The following is an 18719-nucleotide window of genomic DNA, read 5'->3' on the forward strand; positions in this document are numbered from 1 at the left end:
GTTCATTTGGTTAGATTGTCTGGAACAGAAGGGTGATCTGACGCAAAATGCTAGAATATTTAAAGAACCTGTTTTTAAACAATTTAGCTCCTGAACTATCACAGTGGCTATATTAATATGTTAATTCTTAAGAGGTTCATTCTGATTTTGGAGTAAATGCTGTAATTCTGAGTAAAATCTACTGCATGTTAATATGTAATGGAGTTGTTGAATCTCAGCTGTGAGTGAAAATTCAAGCTAACCATACTGAGTGTCTCTGCAGTACTTTAGAGGCTTCCTGTGAAAGATTTAGCTTACAGCTGTATGTTAAGCATTAGTATCTCTGTGCTTGGAGAGGGAAACTATAACCTAGTAAACTTTCTCGTTATTTAGCAATAAAGTTTAAAAAGAAAAAAATAAACAAAACAACAACATAGAATATATCAGTTGAAACAGCTTTAAAAATTGCAAGGGAAATGCCAGTTGGGGAATTTGTCAACTTCTGAAAGTCATGGTGCAAGCAAAAATACTTGAAATAGTTGGATCTACCACAGACGTAGTTTAGAGACGTTTAAAAACCTGTAAAATGTGCACAGAGTTGGCTAGATCGTTCCCTTAGCGTTCTTTATAGATACAACACTTGCATCAAGTGTGGAGGGAAGCTGTCAAAAGTCAGCAAAACTGAAGTTTGAATTGCTATGTCCTTCAGTGGTGATTTGAATGATCAAAAGCGCTATAATAATTTAAAGATGGGATGTTTACTGTGTCTTTAAATTCCATGGTGTTTCTAGCATTGTAACTTAATTTTTGGAAAGAATGTTTCACTTATAGCTTTTCCATTGGGAATAAAATAACATGAGGGTAAATTTCAGTCAGCAAAATTGCTGTTGGCTTAATGATCACACTATTATATTGGTGTTACGGGGTCAGGTTGTTCCTGACCTCTGTTTGAGCGAGGTGAGAGTCGCAAGAAATTTTTTTTTCTCTGGTTGCGTTATGTTGTCTAAGTTACAGCAAATAGGCCTGGCAATCCCACTGCACTTGCCTGTGGTGCACATCACTCCTAGGGTGGCAGGGAGGGCTGCACAGGCCTTCCCGGGCAGTGTCCTGCCCACGGGGCTAGCCACCTGGAGCGGCACAGTCTAGGCTAATGGTCTATATCAACAGTGTTGATTTCCTTTGCAGGAGGAGCGCCTCAGACGCGGAGATGATCTGAGATTACAGATGGCTCTGGAGGAGAGTCGCAGAGACACAATTAAAATTCCCAAAAAGAAGGAGGTAGTGCCTTCAACTAAGAAATTCCCGGTTATGCTGCCAAAAGCTGAAATACAGTAACACAAAATAGCTTAATACTGAGCTCTTTTATGCTTTTGGGATTGCTTTGTTGTATAGCTTAAAGCTTCTTCCATGTGGGTTAAATTTCAAACTACTAGTCAATGCAGGTGTGTAAAAGGAAAAAAAAAAAATAGTTGCTTCTTCACTCTCACGGGTTTGTGCTTCAGATTGGTAATGCTCTTGATTAAAGCTCAGACTGTTCCTGCCCTCAGCATACAACTTTGTTGGACCTAATGGATGCCCTACCCTCATCGGCACCGGCATCACAGAAAACAGAACCTTGGGGACCTCCTGCTGTTGCAAACCAAACTGATCCCTGGGGAGGATCCACAGTTGCAGCTACTGCCTCTGACCCGTGGCAATCATTTGGTAAGAACAAACCCTGCCAGAAGAATGCTTATAAGTTTTTGCTTTTTAATATTGAGCTTGAAGCAAGTTCCTCAGTAACAATGCAGAACATCCTGTCTCGGTATGTTAGTCCATTTTGATTGTTTTCCATACACTAGAAGTAACATTCCCTTAAATCATTTTTCAAGCAGAAATGAAGGGAAATTACATTCCTTTTCTCTTTTGAGCAGTTGAGGGGTGTGTGTGTGTGTATTTTGAATCTTAAGAAGGAGAAGAAAATAGAAGCTTTCGGTTTTTCTTTGTGCAGCAGAAGCAACTTGTCTCATCCTGGGTGGATGCTAATGGTTTGACTGCTGGTTGGGTCCCATGTCATGGACTGAGGTACTTGTCAGTGCTTAATATAGTGCTCAGACAGGATGCTATAATTCAGAAAGGCTGTAGCTTTGAGTTACAATATCTTTAATACTGCTCCTACTGAAATAGGATGTGTATACAGTCAAAACCAAATGGGTTGAATTGTTTAAATGGAGATTTTTACCATGTTAAAAATTCACTGTTTCATAAACTTTTGATGCTACATCCATGCAATCAATTTTTGAAGTGAAAGATCCAACACTTCACATGTTAAAGAGCAATAAGTCCGGTTGTCTGCATGTTTGCTTTTGTATGTGTTTGTCTCGCCTCCTGTGCAGTGTGCTGTTTTCTAGGTTAGCCAAAGTCTGTCCAAGGAGTTACTCCTTTGCATAAGAAAGCTGATGGTTCCTCGCAGTAGGTGTTTGGCATACTATGTCTTTGGGAATGGAGCTGGATCTGTTTTTTGTTTGATTTGGGCTTCTGTGTGGGGCGGGGGGGAGTAGGGGGGGGTTCCTGTGCAGTTCTGAAGACTAACAGCTTAGTTCTGCCAGTTTTGCTTTAGGCTGCTGTTTCTAGGACCTCAGCTATATAGTACTTCAAAGTCACATGCATTAGCAGTAAGTACTCTACCCTCCAGATTTCTGATAAAAAAATTTTGGAGTTTAATACTCCAAAGCTCACTCTTTCTTTCTTTTTTTTTTTCCCTCTCGTGATGGCATTAAATGCACTTGCTTAGCTGCTGGGCCAGCCACAGTTCCTTGTTTAAGTGTAATCTGTATCTTTTCCGATGATAAGCTGTCAAACATTAGGTCAGAAAAAGACAGCATTTCAGGGCTTGAAGACTGTTCGATGTAATTTTCCATGTTTAAAAACAAACAAAAAAGCCCACCTCCTTCAAATCTTGTGCTTGACATATCATCCATTGACTAGTTTTTCCTTGAATCAGTTGCAGCTGTAGCATTTCCTTTCAGTGGCTCCCAGCTTTAGTAATGCCACTTATAACAACCCCTTGTTCCAGCTGGCCAGTTACTTGGCTGCCAAGGATAGTCTTGGAGATGGGGGATTTATGAATTTGACTGCTAATAAAACAGTGAGTCACTGAATCGTGGTTCTTAAATCCTGAACATGCTTTGGCTTTTCAGCAGAGATAATGGAAGCTAAGGGAAGGTATCTTCCCAAATGCTCTAATCCCGTGAGCTGTCTTATGAAAGAAAAGACTTTTTTGAAAGCTTCCGTTTATGAGAAGCGCTGTGATTAGCATTTCTTGCGTGGCATTGGTTGTAACTCAGCACTGAGGGCAGATAAAGGAAATCTAAGTGCTGGACTGGGAATAGTTGGGTTTATTTGGAGGATTTCAGCATTTCCTGTTCTGAAGCTGCAGCAAGACCATGCCACCTGTTGATGGAAGTGAAAGACCAACACTGCAGACTGGAATTTGTGCCAGCATGAGTAGCATTGAATTGGTTTTCAAAAAGAATAGTGTGGTGCCAATGGTTTTTGTGTGTATTTTTAAAAAATAAAACAATGCTTCATTGTAACCTGAAAGGTGCAAAGGGATTAAAGGTGATAGCTGCTTATTGCATGGCTAGTTCTGTCCTACTCCTGGTCTATACAATTCTTCTCATTTAGTAATTAAACCATGACTGGTCTAGAAGTTTCGCTGGGGAAGGGAAATGTGTGCATGTACAATCTGATTTGAAGGTAATCGAGCATCGTATAGTTGTACAAGATGTGCACTTAAAGTATTATTTTCCCATCCCTGCACTTTCCTGGCTGAGGGGGTGAAAGAGGGGTGGGAACGGATGAGACGGAAACAAAGTAGGAGCAATACCTTCCAACACAAGGCTGACCCACTACAAATATGAAATGTGATTTGTTTTGGTGGTCCCAGGGTTTGATGAGCCCAAATAGCTTCATATAATGGAAGAAGGAAAAAGAGGCCACCTAAAGTGAATAGCATTAAGTAGTACCTTGGGGAAGAAGAAGAAGAAATGGGCAGCAAATCATATATAGTTAGGCATGTTTCTTTTTCTTTCCTTCCTTCTCCCCTCCCACCTCAGTTTGCCATTTGACAGAATGAAACCCTAACCTTGTGCAGGACCTTGTAAATGTATTGACAGACAAGTAATTTGGTGATCTGGATTTGTAGGAAAAAAGAGTTGTCAGTGTCTTCTAATAAAAAAGTGAATGTTGAACATGCAATTATTGGGCTTAAAAATGTAGGAAGGGGTATCAGCAGACAGCTTAGACCTGTGTCAGAAGAGTGCTTACAAATTAGGATAAAAAGACAAAGCTTCCTCAGGGAAAGCTGATTGTTAAATAAATAAATATATATATATATATATTCTTTACAGAGTAACAGTGTGATAGAAAGAGGTTTAAAATTATTATCTGTGAATCTCAGATTGTTTTTCCTTTTCATACATGTGTATTTATTTCTTTTACATACAGATTTTATGGAATTCTTCTTTCCCTTCATTTATTGTAAATATACCCTGTGATTAAGTGAGATATTCTCTGTCGTGGTGGTGATGTCTGTAATGAAAGCAGGTTTATTTTCTTGTTGTTGGAACTGCCAGTCTTTAATTTAATTTCAAATGGAAGCTGAATTTTATTCAGACGTCTTCCACAGAATGTAGCTGTGTCTGTTGTTCTGCATGTATAACATGGGAATACTGATAAAAACTCAGCATCTAATGTTGAACTGCTTTACCTTTTTGTTTATTATTTACTTGACAATAATGGCCCGTAACAGAGATTAATCTCCTTGGACAATTTTCCAAAGTGAAGCTACAGTTAACTTGTGTTCCTGCTGGCTCTTTTTGCAGGTGCCAAACCAGCTGCTTCCGTTGATCCTTGGGCAGCACCAGCAGGATCCACAGCTCAGTCTCTGTCCAAAAATGTTGACCCCTGGGCTCCTGCTCAGTCGTCATCTACTGCAGCAAAACCTTCTGTGGATCCTTGGGGACCAGCGCCTGCAAACAAACCTCTCTCTACTTCTGGTGAGAGACTGTCACATTCCGTATCCATATTATCTGAGTAATGTAGGGTGAGACCTGAATGATTTTTAGGTTGGTTAGAAGCAGCTCTGTGTTGATTAATTTGTAGTGCTGGACTGTAAAGTATGTGAGTCGTAATAGCTAACAGCAAAAAGAACTTCAGGTACTGTTATTCTGAGTTAGAGCTCTGAATTCATATTGTTTCTTTCTTCATGCAGTCTCCCTTCCACATTATTTTTATGTACGGATGCATGCCGTGCATTTGTGACTGTGCTGCTGCCATCAAGCTTTTAAATGGATTTTGTATTTAATTAGACAAGAACTTAATTTCTGGAAATGAATGTTACTATAATTTTACCTTTCATCATGATAAATACTGTGCAGATGGATGTCTCTGCAGACATAGATTGACAGGTTGAGCAGTTCCACACTTTGAGGAGATTTTTAGAGGTACAAATGAAAGTTTTTCTACTTTAGACTGAGGGTGTCAAATCTTCCCCTAAAACTTTGTGCACCAAGATGCCGAAGGTGGTGATGTAACTCTCTATTCATGCTCTGTAGCTAATGCAACTTTCATGAACCTTACTAATACCTCGTATTTTCATGTTGGTGCCATGGCTATTCTAAATGCGTTTTCTGTTGGTCATTCATCTCAGTACATAATAAACAAAAGACTCACAAAGTGAACACTGCAAAAAGTGGTCTAATCCATTTTTCTCTGGGCAAAGGGCAGTAACTGGATCGTTATTGGAATGATTCCTAAACTGTGATGGTCTTTGTTCTTGGTGGGAAGTATTGTTACTATACAGAATCTTTACTTATATTCTTTGGGGTCTTGTCTTTTTTGTGAACTCTTTATGGAATTAGGTCTGCATCTTCATTTCCTTGAAATGTGTTGACAATTAAAGCTAAATTAAGAAAAGCATGACAACAAATACAGAAAAGCAAACTTCAAAGCTTTTCAGTAGTGTGATTACTCTTCATTTAGGTGTGGCTTTTCTTCCTCCCTTTTGAGGTAAGGGTGTGTCCACATTATGGAAATGTGATGTTTTCATTTGTTGCAAAGTATGGCAAAGTTCTGCTGCCTTAGCTCAACTGGGCCTTACCATCTCTACATGTAGCAGACTGCATTCCTGCAATTCCATTGCATTCCTACCCCTTTAATTTAGGGAGCATAAGTCAAATCATTGCTCAAGTTATAGCCATGTTGCTTTTGTCTTTGCAAGAGTATTCAGAAGTGATGTTTTACTTGAAGGCTGATTGGCACACATGTTATAGTCTAGCCTGTAAAATTGTTGCTGCTCTCCTCTTCCAAAGCAATATATGCCTGCCTGCGCCTCCCTGTAGTGCAGACACTTAATAAAAACCCAGCCAGCTGAGGTGTGTCTTACATTGTGGTTTAAAAGCGCCTCACTCTGAATTAGTCAGCTAACGCTGTAAGAAAGGAGCCTTTTCTGACATTGTCCTTCTCCTTTGTCCTGGGTAAAAGTAGAAGCACTCAAGCTGCTCTGCACAGCTAACCTGGGATCTGGCAGAGTGGCTTCTCAGTAACGTGAATGCGTTAGAAATCCCTTTCAGTAAGATCAGGTGTATAATGCAACTGAAGATCTATTAACGACAGAGCTCTCTTGTTGTTTTGAACAGGAAGTACATCTTTTGACCTCTTCAGTAATTTGAATGGTACAGTTAAAGATGATTTTTCTGAATTTGACACACTTCGAACTTCCAAAAAGCCAGGTATGAATCAAATTCTTAGCAAATGGGCAGTTTGGCTGATAGTCTCAGCAACAGATGTATCTATTCTTAAATTTCCTAAAAAAAACCCCCACCAAAACCCAAGAATTGCCTTTCACAAAGGGAAAGATCAAAGCTGGTGATAATGCAGCAGTAAAAGCTTGTTGTTAACATTTTGGCCTGTGCATGAACTCATGGGGAGCTGGCCTCTTTTGTATTGTAAGCCGTAGAATTTCACTCTGTAACCTCTGTGCTGCATTGACCCAGAAATTTGCTCGACTTCTAAATTTATCTCATCTAGCATGTGTGTGGAGTATGGCTCATGCTCAGACAGTTAAACAGAACAATGTTGACTAAATTTCTCAAATGCATAAATTCTAGCATGATAACAATAGTAGAAAAATGAGAAAATTCACTCATATGAAAGTTTTAATTTCTTTTGTATTTGGTCATTACTCACTAAAATAAAATCTGTCAGATCTTAAAATGTAAGTGCTTTGATACTAGATACTATCTACTTTAAGCTAGGTTTTCCCTGGAAAATTGGCGGCTAATTCAAAGCTGAGCCAGGCTTCTTTAACACAAAAGAGGAAAACCCTGTTGGAATCTAGCTGGGAAAGGTATGATAGTGATCTAGTGCGAGGGCAGAAGCCCAAGGCTTTTGAATCTTTTCCGTGGAAACTCTTAGTGTAATCTATTGCAGCATAGTTGAAAGAATATCCACCAAGACAAGTCAGGTAGAGCCTTCTGTAGAGCACTGCAACTGTAATTCTAGCTTCTTTGCGCTCTTCTAAAAACCACTTTTCTGCTTGCATGCTAAGGGTGTAACATGTACTGAAATGTTTAAATGTAACTTATACAAACATTAGATTCCAAAATATTTCCTTTGTCAGGGACTTCAGGGTTTTCTTTGCTTGATTATGTAGATTGATGAGAAGTTTTGTTTGTCTTGTGTTGTTGCAGCTGAATCGGGTTCCACTCTGCCATCCCAGCATAGCGGTACCACAAGTCCTGATCTCTTTGATTCCCAACACTCAAGCATGACATCAGGCAAACAAAGTGCAGCTCGGAAAACCCCTGAGTCTTTTCTGGGCCCCAATGCTGCTTTGGTGAACCTGGATTCGCTGGTGTCTAAGCCACCACAACCTGTTACTTCACTGAATCCATTCTTGGCGCCAGGTCTGTTCCTGTACATTCCTTTCAGTTTTCTGTTTATGCTTTCCCTTCCTATAGGAAAACTTTGCGTAACTCAAGCTCATGTGATTTAACATCAGTCATTTCTGGCTTGTTTTTCTTGATTACTTCAGCCAGCAGATCATGACTGAGAGCAGAAGGGTGAGGCAGCATGGTTTCTAGGTGTACTGCTGGACCCTGAAAGCCCAGAATTCTGCTCTTGCATCTGCTGCTGATCTGCTGAGTTAGCTTTGTTCAAGCTGTTTTCTTTCCACTTACCTTTTGCACCTGCTCTGTCAAAATGATCCGGGTTAGAAAAGAGCTTTTGATTATTAAAAATGACTGAGCTAAAGCTGACTGTCAGAACAAGTAAGATGTGAGCATGTGCCAGCAGAGACACTCTAACCCTTGGGAGGGTAATAGGTAGTAGGTGCTTGTGGCAAGCAGGTAGAGAATAGCCCTTTAATTGTGCTGCTGCAGGCAAATTAGCATCTCTGACTGCAGCCTGAGGTTCCAAATAGCAAACTCTGGTGTATGTTTTAATAGGTTGTTGGTTAGGCTGTCATTAGGCTAGTGTGATAATCCAGTTTTGATCAAAACATGCTCTTAGGATTTTTGGAAACAAATTGGCTGTCTTAGTTCTTTAAATTGGCCCCTGTGGTAAGGGAGCCTTCACTTACAGCAGACTTGGATGATGACACTAAACATTTGGAAGATGTATGTATTTTAAGGACTCTTCATATGCACTGAAATTTCTGTGACGCTAATCTTGTGAAAATTTTCAAAATTATATTTTAGTATTTATTTTTTTCACTTTGCAGTGGAAAAAAAATGACAGTTTATTGAACTCCGTGGGTAGAGAAAAACAGTAATTCTGAACAGCATTGGCAGGGTTTAGCAACAGGAAGTCTGTGTATCTGCCATTACCGGTTACTACAAAAAGTTTTTAAGGGGTCACTGGGCCATCCAAATAACGCTATACATATACGGTAAAAAGAATTTGTAGTGTTGGCAGCAGTCCAAAAAACTCAAAACGCTGGGAAAGTTACTCTCTGCTTTTTCTAGCACCACTGTAATTCGGAAACAACTTGTTTACTTTATGAATTCTTGTCAAAACTCAGTGCCAGAAACATGTATAGCTTCTAAATGGAATTGACTGGCTGAGATCTTGAGGCAAATGCACAGATATGCTGTAGCCAGATTGCAGTGAAGGATTACTCTCCGATAGCATGCTATTTGTACTCTTTTGTAATGCAAATTTTAAGTAGCATTAAAAAATTACTGACCTGGATGCCGTGGTTAGATATGTTCCAGGTTATCAAATTTGAAACCTGTTTCTCCAGTGACTATCAGTGGAAACTGTTGGTCAGCAGGAGATTTTGTGGTGTTGAGAGGCTCAGTGGAACAGCCTGTGTTTGTGCACCGGTGCAGCCCGTGAGCTGAATAGCATCCACACAGGTTTCTGCAGAGGGCGTTTTGGGGTTGGGAGCACGTGGGGATGTACAGAACATTCTTTCTTTGGCTATAAAGAGAATCTCCCAAACCTCAGTGTTTTATGGAGATGTGATCCTCTTGCCTCTTTCCCCTTCTTTTCTCAAAACTAGGTGCAGCTACAGCACCAACTCCAATCAACCCCTTCCAAGTGAATCAGCCTCAGCCGCTCACTCTAAATCAGATGAGAGCAAGTCCTGTGATGGGAACCAGTCCTTCTTTCAGTGCTGTGCCACCAATAAGCATGGAGCCAATACCTCTGTCTTCCATGGCCCCAGTGCCCGTGGGAATGGCACCGATACCGGCTATGGGCACTGTGGCATCTATAACAAGAATGGGCCAGGGGCTGAATGTGAGCATTGCAGGATCAATGACCCAACCTCTTCACAGTACAGGAATCCCGCCGTCAGCATCCCAGTCTACAAATACAACTAACCCTTTTCTCCTATAAAGACCCAATCAAAGGAACTTTCTTTTCATAGTGTTTCCAGGCTGAAGTCTTTACAGCTAAATGAACGTGGCCTGTGTGGACTGAACGGTGTGTAAGAGACTTGGAAGTAGATTTGCAGTTTACAGTTATGATCTTTGAAGAGTTGTCTCTACTTACCAGTTAATCTAAATCTAGTCTTTGCTACAGATGGTACCTTACTTTGGCTTGTTGAGCATTATGTGAAATGTTCAGACTTTTCACCAAAGTTAGATTCTGCCCATTTTGTTACTTTGTTAATCATTTCAATACACTTTCTAGGGAGAACCTGCCATTTTAAACTCCGTTGGCTATTTTGTAGATGTCAGATGATGTGCTGGATCCTGAAATTACTATTTACCTGCATCTGTCACTTCCTATGCCCATATGATAGACCTGAGATTCGGAGTGCTAGTGAATGTTTTGCACATAACTATACACAGTTCTAGACTGTTGGTTCACCCATAGTCCTTACTCTTAGACGAGAACGATTTTGAGGGCCCAGGTGGCTGGTTTTTATGCATTAAACATTGCAACGCAAAATCGCACTGCTTTCGTATCAAAGGTTTGACCGAGAAAGCAAGCTTGTCTCAAAAGGAAAAAACAGACAAAAAACCCCCCAAGAACATTCTCAAGTTGTCAAGTATAACGTGTGCTGTTGTATGCAGTGTTGAATTTGTACACTACTCTCTAAGGACTCCTGAGGAACTCTCTGTGAGTGGCATGCTGCACTCGTGCTGAGTGAGTGTCCTGCTCTGTGCTTGTCCAGTACCAGCTTCGTTTGGAAGTTATCATGTGTATTTTGTTTTTATTTGACTTACCATGTGAGTTGAAAGAAAAAAAGAAATACAGTGGGACAACTTTGAATTTGATTTCACCGGGGCAAGCTTTAAAACTAATTCAGGCTTAACCTTGCTATATGCAGTTACTCTTGTATACTTTTGCACATATTTTGTTTAGTACAGTTTCATATTTGAGTTTGCAGAGTTACCTAATAGTCCTTTTTTTGCTAATTTTTTATAATGTGGTTCTTATTTAACTGTCTGGTTTTGATAGATTTATCAAGTCTGGCTGAAAAATTAAGATATTGGCAAATGTCATTTTTATGGTTTTAATGCCCTCTTATTTATGGTTTTAGCTCTTTGTTTCTGTAAAGAGAGTTTAAAAGGGAAGATTAACACTAAAATATTTTACTTTTAAATGAAGTATTCGTAATGAAAATCAAAACAAATTCTCATGACTAATTATTTTTAGATGAATTGAATTTGAACATGACATGATTTAAGACTACATTAAACAGAAAAAACACTAAAGTCGCCTTTCCCTTGATTTGTTCCCGTTTTCTGATTACCAAAATGGACAGATATTTAGCCTTTATGAAGATCGTAAGAAAGGCTAGTTTTTCTTGCAATACTTCTTGAAATGCTAAAAATCCTAATGTATAAACACAACTCATTAATTTCATTAACTAATTTTTCTTAATGAAAGGTGCACTCCATATTAATAACTGGTTCCATTTACAATTATTAATTGTAAGCCGAACTATACATTTTAACTTGCATGTCTGGACTCATCGGCACTAAACCACGCTCAGGTTTCAGTCAATGTTACTGGTGTAAACCTGGCCTTCTCTAAGATGGCAACATTTTTTTAAGCTCTGCTTTCACAAGCAACAGAAATGTATGCAGAGCCTGTAGAAGGGGATGTCCCAGTGCTTGTAACTGCCTTGAGGGCATCTCTGTGAAGGAACTGATGCATCTTGGTGGCCTTTCCCTCGTTAGAAGGAAAAAAAAGAAAAAAAAAAAAAAAAAGCTGAAAGAAATTGCCAGAGCTCTGTGTCCTGGTGTAATGATGCTGCGTCGGACTGCGCCGGCCTTGGGTAGCGTGCCATGGGAAGGAAGGGCTGGCTGGTGGGAAGGGGACTGGATTATATCCTTCGGTGGGTAGGGGAGGCTGAAAGACTATCAAATCTAGGGTACAATCACAGATTTTAGCTGTGTAGGTCAGTGTAGCTCTATTAGTATATGGAATGCTAAATGTGTGGATGTTTCTATGCAGATTGTTCTATCCTCTTGATACTATTGAATTTACAAGTAGGATTCAGAATATTCATCTGCTCTTGTTTTATATAGGAGGAAAAAGAATTACTGTCCACACCCAGTATGTCTTTAAAAAAAATAAAAAAAGAAAACAAAAACCATTCGTGTTGCCTTTCAGAATAAGGAAAAATACTTTACTTTTTTGTTGTTGTTGAAGTTATTGAAAAGTGTAGACCAGGAAGGGTGTGATTCTTGCAGATGGGAAAAAAGTGCTTTCCAGTTGATCTGTGGCAAGATTTATCCTTCATTATATCTTCAATTTAATTTTATCAACAGTGGAATTGAGGCCATTTGATGTTTTTCCCTTAGTTGGTCACCTGAGTGCATTTGCAATGGTTAGATGGGGCATTATCTATTCAGCCAAAAAGTTCTGATCACATCCTCTCGCTAAACACTAGGTAACTGTTCTTGGAGGCAAGATGGGGTTGATAGTAAGTATTTTAAAATTTATAACGTCGTCTACAGTTCAGAGTAATGAGCTGTCATCATGAATTGATAAAAACATATTGTTGGTCTGGTAGGGAGCCCTAGCTTAATGAAACTGCTGAATGGCAAATTGTTGCTTTTACCAAGCCACTTCTCTAAGAGCTGTATTACTTTTACATTGTATATGTATGTGTGTGTGTGTATATATATATTTATATATATATATATCGCACAGTAAACCATGACAAGACACTCTGAACAGTGGTTAGCCCAGATCGTGGTGCTGTAAAGCATTAGGCCAAGGACTCTGACCATGCGGAGATTCCCAGCCTGACCTGGGTATTGCAGGAGGAAATGGGTTCAAGAGAATAAGCGGCTGGTTTGGTTAATCTGCTTGGTTACTAGCTTGTAGACGTGTCTGTATCTCTCAAGTGCCACGCAGACTTGCGGCGCTGTAACAGTGACACTGAAAGGTGGTTTCTGTCCTAGCCAGCTGAGGCTTCAGTTGTGTCCAGAAAGGTAAATCTACTTCATGGTAATTTAACTGCTATCCAGAAGAATTCTTCCTCCCTCCTGGCCCTCCCACTTCTTTTTGCGTGGAGGACGCACATGTATCTGATCACATCTGCTCTGGCGTATTTCTCCACTTGCATTTCCCTCTTCCCCCTTCTTTTCCCACTTTGAAATATTAAAAGTGCTTTTGATTTTAAAATGTTAGTATCCCAAAATAGCCTTACTGGTCAAATTGACCAAAGATAAAGTGTTATTTTATAGAAATAAAAATATCTTGGCATAATTTTAAACCCCCAAATAAGCTCAGTTATTTATTCAGTTTTATACTATATAGAAACTAAACTACGTTGAGGGGACAGGGAAGGAAAACCATGGTGGGTTGTGGTGTTTACAGTCTTTTTGAAGTCCCGTAGCTAAGACAACTATTGTTATCCATCTTCCCTTTTGCTGTTACAGTTTCTAATGTGTACTGTATGTATTAATATTGCACAAATTGTGGAGAAATATATGGTTTATTTTTCACAGCAGAATCTCACAAGACTCGCTTCCTTTACAAGTGTTACAATTTAAATATTTACCAAACTGTTTTCATAATACTGGGAGCCGGCTGCTTTTTATGAATTTGTGCTGACTATTGACATTATTTACTGTATAAATAATTTATCATTTGTACTATTGTATCATAATGTCTGTATCTTTGTGTCATTTTTCCCTAGCAATGTCACAAATGTGATATTTAATAATGCCATCAGAACAGTGGAAAGACAAGGGGTTTGTAGGTGACTGGTCAGAATTAAAATTGTATTGCTTATATTCCAGACGTGTTGCTTTTTCTAGACTCTGCGCAGTGTTTATATCACATTTAAAAACTGTTGCTGCCATGCTTGATTTAGTTTTCAAGAAAGTTGATGGATTGGATGAGATTATTAAGGTTTGTGCTTACAAGTCCTATGTTCTAGGATAAATCTAATCGTTATTGAGAGTAACGCTTCTTGTACATTGTCAATGTGATTTCTTCAAAGCATTCATCACTTCTCCTGGTGCAGGCCTGCTCTTACTATGAGAAAGGAGGGTTTCTTATAGATCACTTAAATCAGAATCAGTTGAGACCTTATTAACTCAATAAAGATGAAGACTTTTGTGTTGCAGGTGACTGAATTGCTTCTTTAAACCACATTGTCTTTGAAACAGCATTTTTGGAAGGATGATCGACTGCTTTCTCGGTAGAGGCTTCAAATTTTATCTAATGTTAAAGACAGACGTTTGGGAAAAGCTTAAGTTTAAAGCTGGTCATTTGTGGAATAAGGTTCGGGGGAACTGTGACAAAACTGACTTTGGGAAGCCTTGTTTCCATTTTTGCAGTTGGGTCCTGCCCCTTCTGCAGCCTTGGCTCTGTCCCGCTGATCGAGTGGCCTAGCAGGTCGGTTGGCAGTGAGCCTGTCTCCTGCTGGGAGGTGACTTCAGTTTCTAATTCTGGATCTTTTAAACTGGAGGGAACTTCGTTATCCGGCTGTTTCAAGAGCTACCTCTCAGGAACCCCTCCGGGTTTCCTGTAGTTATGGCTTGCTGCTAATCAGACTGATCAGTAATCAGATACTTAATTTGCTAATGTTGGAACTGCAGTGGTGCTGGAGAACTGATTATTGGAAAGGCAGGCTTGGGAAAAAGTCCCGTCTAATGTTTTGATTTCAAATTTGTGGGACAAAGCTTGACGTGGGTGTTTTGCAAACCCACAGCTTCAGTAACACTGATTTCCCTAGAGAATGAGGTTGCCTCTGGTTACCTCTCTGATTCATTTTACCTCTGTGTTTGGGCCTGGAAGGAAAAGAAAAAACATCTGTTGCTAAGGATGGCAGCCCAAATACGGTTTCTGGTGCCTCTCATTTTTACAGAATAGTGTTTCGTTACTTGCTTTCTGCTCCTGTGCAGGATGTGCCTTCTGCGCATTCTTATTTATTGTTCCTCTGGCCATTTTCTCTTCTCCGTGTGATCAGTACTTCACTGTTCTGCTTCACCTCTTGAAATTGCACATGTTAAAGTAAAGCTGCTTGCGACAGGGAAGATTTAGGAAGGGCTTGAAGTGGAAACTTTTGTGCTGACTTTATAATACTATTTAAAATGGCCTGAATACTGCAGACCTCTGCAAGCCAACGGGGTTGTTGGAGGGAGTCTAAAGCACATCCTGAGATAGGGTTCTGGCTGCCACCGAGCCTTCCTCTGACCTTGGGCAAATTGCTTTCTCCCTGTCCTGCGTTTCCTCTTCCTCTTTTGTAAAGCGAGGTGGTATTTGCCTGCTTTGCAGAGGAAAAAGGCTTATCTGGATAAAGTATTGTCTAGAGGCTTGCCCTCATCCGCACCAGTGTTGCCAAAGCATTTTTGCTTAGTACGTAAATCGCCGTTGCCTCTCATTTGTCCTGGTTTCTGAGCGGGTGCAGCTCTGCTCTTCCGCTCGTACTCATCGAACTGGGGGGGGGGAATGTTTGGAGCCAGATCACACTGTGGCTTTGGCAAGACTTCTGCAACTGGCTGCAATCCACATTTCAGAGAACCAACTTGATTTATAGAACCCCTTAGATTAAAAACTTCCGTCTTTTTGAAGTTATATATCATCAGCCTTCCAGGTAATCTCTTCCTCTGTATTGCTGAATTCGGACACAAACATCAATATCATAAATACCAAAGTTTGTTTTGGAACCCAGGATTATAAATAGCTAAGAGCCAGTGTTGTACATGGTCGTAACAATCCTGTCTCTTAATGCTTTGCTGTCAATTGATTGTATGCTGTAATTGCTGAAGACTTGGGGTTTCAGTGAACATAAATACCCTGTCCCAGTCCCTTTGGTGCTTTAAAAGTCCATGTCAGTTACCCATTAGGGTGGTTAATTGGCAGCAGTCTGGTGATCAATAGCAGATTGGCCATCTACCAGTGTAATACAGAGGAGGGGTTTGCAAAAGATGAGATAGTAAATTGTAAACTGATGGAGAAATCGGAAGTGTATGCTCCGGAGAGTGAGACTGGGGGTGGCACTTCCCTTGGGGCTGTTCAGAACAGCTCCAGAACCAAGAAGGTGCCATGGGGGCATCTTGGCCCCCTTGGTCAAAGCTGCCTTGGTGGGAGTGCGGCGATAGCTCAGGGCCAGATGGGAAGGCGTCCTCTGATTTCGCTGGGGGGGGAGCCAGGAGCTCTCCCAAGCCTGAAGTGAATAACGTGACCCTCATGTATTTTGGTAATCTCTTTCTGGCTTAGCTGTACCAGAACAGGTGCTGCGAATGATCTTTCTTAACATCTCATAAGCATTATAGAATAGCACATTAGTTTTATCCAAAGAAATTATAAATATCACTTGGGGGAAAGAGTGACTTGTAGCGATCATTCCTTTAGTTTCTGATCTTCACATTTAGATTTGGAAGAAAAGCCATCCTTTTCCTAATGGCTTTTCAATTTGGGATAGGGCTAGGAGGTGGTGCAAAACTTAATCATAAGTGAATGAGCCAAGTTCATTAGTAAATTGGTCACTAATGGAGTTATTAGCTACGATCTCATGCATTGAGATTGATCAAAAATGCTGTTGAAGTGCAAAATACTTTAAAAGCAGCCAAACATCTTAATAGCCACCAAACGCCCAGCTGCTGTGGTGCAGCGTGCAGCAGCTTTAACACATCCCGGTGCAGGGGCAGAAGGCAGCGTGTGACGCTACCCGCAGGCGAACTGCTGGGAGTGGGTGGAGGGGGCAGGTATTCAGCAGTTACCTGTGGCTGTTCAGCATGCGCTTATAAAAGCACTCTGGACATGTTATCTGCTCCGTTCTCAGCACTCTCGCAGCTGGTAGAGCTACTGCGTTCCCATTCTCGGGTGAAAGAAAATCAATGACGTTTCAGATAGCAGGGATAAAGCCGTAGTAAAGGTGGAATTGGTATTCTTGGCTCTCTGCCTGACTGGGACCTCAGCACTGCTCCCTCTGCTCTTAGATAAGCTCGGGGAGATCCTCGGAAGCAGTTGTGGCATGGTTTTAAATCCTGCTTAAAGCACCACACAGTTGCAGCCCTGGAGCTGCTGCAGATCAGATCAAAGCTCGCCCAGCCCAGCGTCCTGTGTCTGGCGGTCGCCAGTGGCAGATGCTCGGGGGAGGCTGTGTGCAGAGTTCAGCGGCTGCTGGCTTCAGAGACTTCCTGAGCTGGAGGTTTGAGCAAAAGTATTGCGTTTAATAGTCACAAATAAATTTGCCTAACCCCCTTTTGAAATCAGTTATTCTCTTGGCCCCCATAACATCCCGTGACAACATATTCCACGGTTTAATTAGGCATAGTCTGGAGGAGATCTTGAGCTACTGCAGTGGCATGGATTTGAGAGGGGTGAACGGCCTCCTCGGGATGGTGGCTCTGAGCGTGGATTTGTCCCACCAGTCGCATTATCACTAAGATGTTTGGGATTTCCAATAAAGCCCATACTGCTGTGGTCGAACCGTCTGGTTACCACCCTGGAGCTGGGCAGTTAAAAGTTAACCGATTTTGCTGCTCTTTGTAGTGTCTGCACAGCTGACGGAGCCAGACACAGCTTCATAGGAGACTCCATGGTGGCAGGGAGGTGCTGTCTGGATAGCAGGTACGACCAGTGCAAAATGAGAGTAACGCTACGTCTGAGCGAGGGTGTGCTTGTCCCACTGGACAGCAAGAAGGACAACAGTCTGGGGGCCCCTCGTCCATCTCCTCGTAATGCCAAGCCAGGGGAAGACAACTCTCACACCAAACTATGTGCCCAGCAGATCCTTCCAGTCAGGGCAAGTCTAGAAATCCAGCTACCTGACCTACAGTATCTTGTAAGATGGGTAATCATCAGTGCAGCCACCTTTCTCATGTCACACTGGGATGGGAACATGTAGCCTGTAAAAATCAGACAATAAGGTCTAAGGTCTCTTTTTTGGGGCTTTTTGGCCAGGGCATGAAATTCAGTGGGATAACCAAGCTAAAGGGAACCGGTTTTGGTTTGGTGTAAGATGTACACGTGGCCTAGCAGACCCTGAGCAGGCTGGGGTTTTTTAATGTCTTCATTGGCATGTCTAGTACTAAATGTTGTGATATTCTCTAAGGTGAATTTGGATACTTAAGTATCTTGGCCTGAATAGAGGCATAAAAATAGAAGTCTACAGTGGTTAGATGCCACTGCAAATCTTCCCTAGGAAGTCTGAAGGACAAAAGAATGAATCATTTGCATCAGCTACAAAACCTTCAGGTTTCATTACACCCTTGCTTCTATACAACCCCCGTGTTAGGGAGGCTCAGGCCTGGTTTCAGTGGCCAAAGGTGGGCTTCTATCAGGATTTGGGCTCCAAGGGCTCCTGGGGCCTGGAAGTTTGTCATCTTGCATCTAGCACTAGTATCCCTGTGTCCTTGCGCTCAGCAGCTTCTATTAAACTGCAGGCAGAAGGATGCTGAGTGCTCGGAGGTCCCATGCAGGCTGTCAGGAGCTGTGATTAAATATATATGTGTGTGTATATGTATATATATATGTACAGTCCAAATTCAGGAGTTGTTTCTGTGTTTGCCAACTCACCTGAGTGCCTTGGCTCTTGAGGTTCACACTTGCCCGGATTTGTGTCTTGGGGTGACTCTCCACCGAGGGGCAAAAGCCTCGGGGACCCTCTCTGCAGCATGCACTGCATGGGCAGACAGCGAGCGGACGAAAGGGGACGAGTGCTGAGCCTCGCTCGCAGGAGGTGCGGGGGCACGGGTCCTGCTCGCTCCGGAAGGCGTTAAAGTTGTTACTGCTGGCTGCTTCGGCCAAGCTGCTTGTCCTCTGCGCCT

General features: G+C 41.4%; 1 protein-coding gene across 4 annotated transcripts in view; it reads left to right on the forward strand.

Annotated features, from left to right (window-relative positions):
- Positions 1–13897, forward strand: part of EPN2 (epsin 2) — a 49690-nt gene extending 35793 nt beyond the window's left edge. For 3 of the 4 annotated variants that reach the window (XM_067306023.1, XM_067306024.1, XM_013946198.2), the window contains 6 exons: positions 1165–1257; positions 1527–1683; positions 4845–5018; positions 6660–6752; positions 7713–7928; positions 9527–13897. In XM_067306023.1, the coding sequence (XP_067162124.1) occupies positions 1165–1257; positions 1527–1683; positions 4845–5018; positions 6660–6752; positions 7713–7928; positions 9527–9864 (1071 nt within the window). In that variant the 3' untranslated portion in view covers positions 9865–13897. The remainder of the gene's footprint in view (positions 1–1164; positions 1258–1526; positions 1684–4844; positions 5019–6659; positions 6753–7712; positions 7929–9526) is intronic. The other variant, XM_013946200.2, reaches the window with a different exon arrangement.
- Positions 13898–18719: the final 4822 nt, after the last annotated feature.

This window comes from Apteryx mantelli, chromosome 16 (assembly GCF_036417845.1).
Source record: "Apteryx mantelli isolate bAptMan1 chromosome 16, bAptMan1.hap1, whole genome shotgun sequence".
NCBI lineage: Eukaryota > Metazoa > Chordata > Aves > Apterygiformes > Apterygidae > Apteryx > Apteryx mantelli.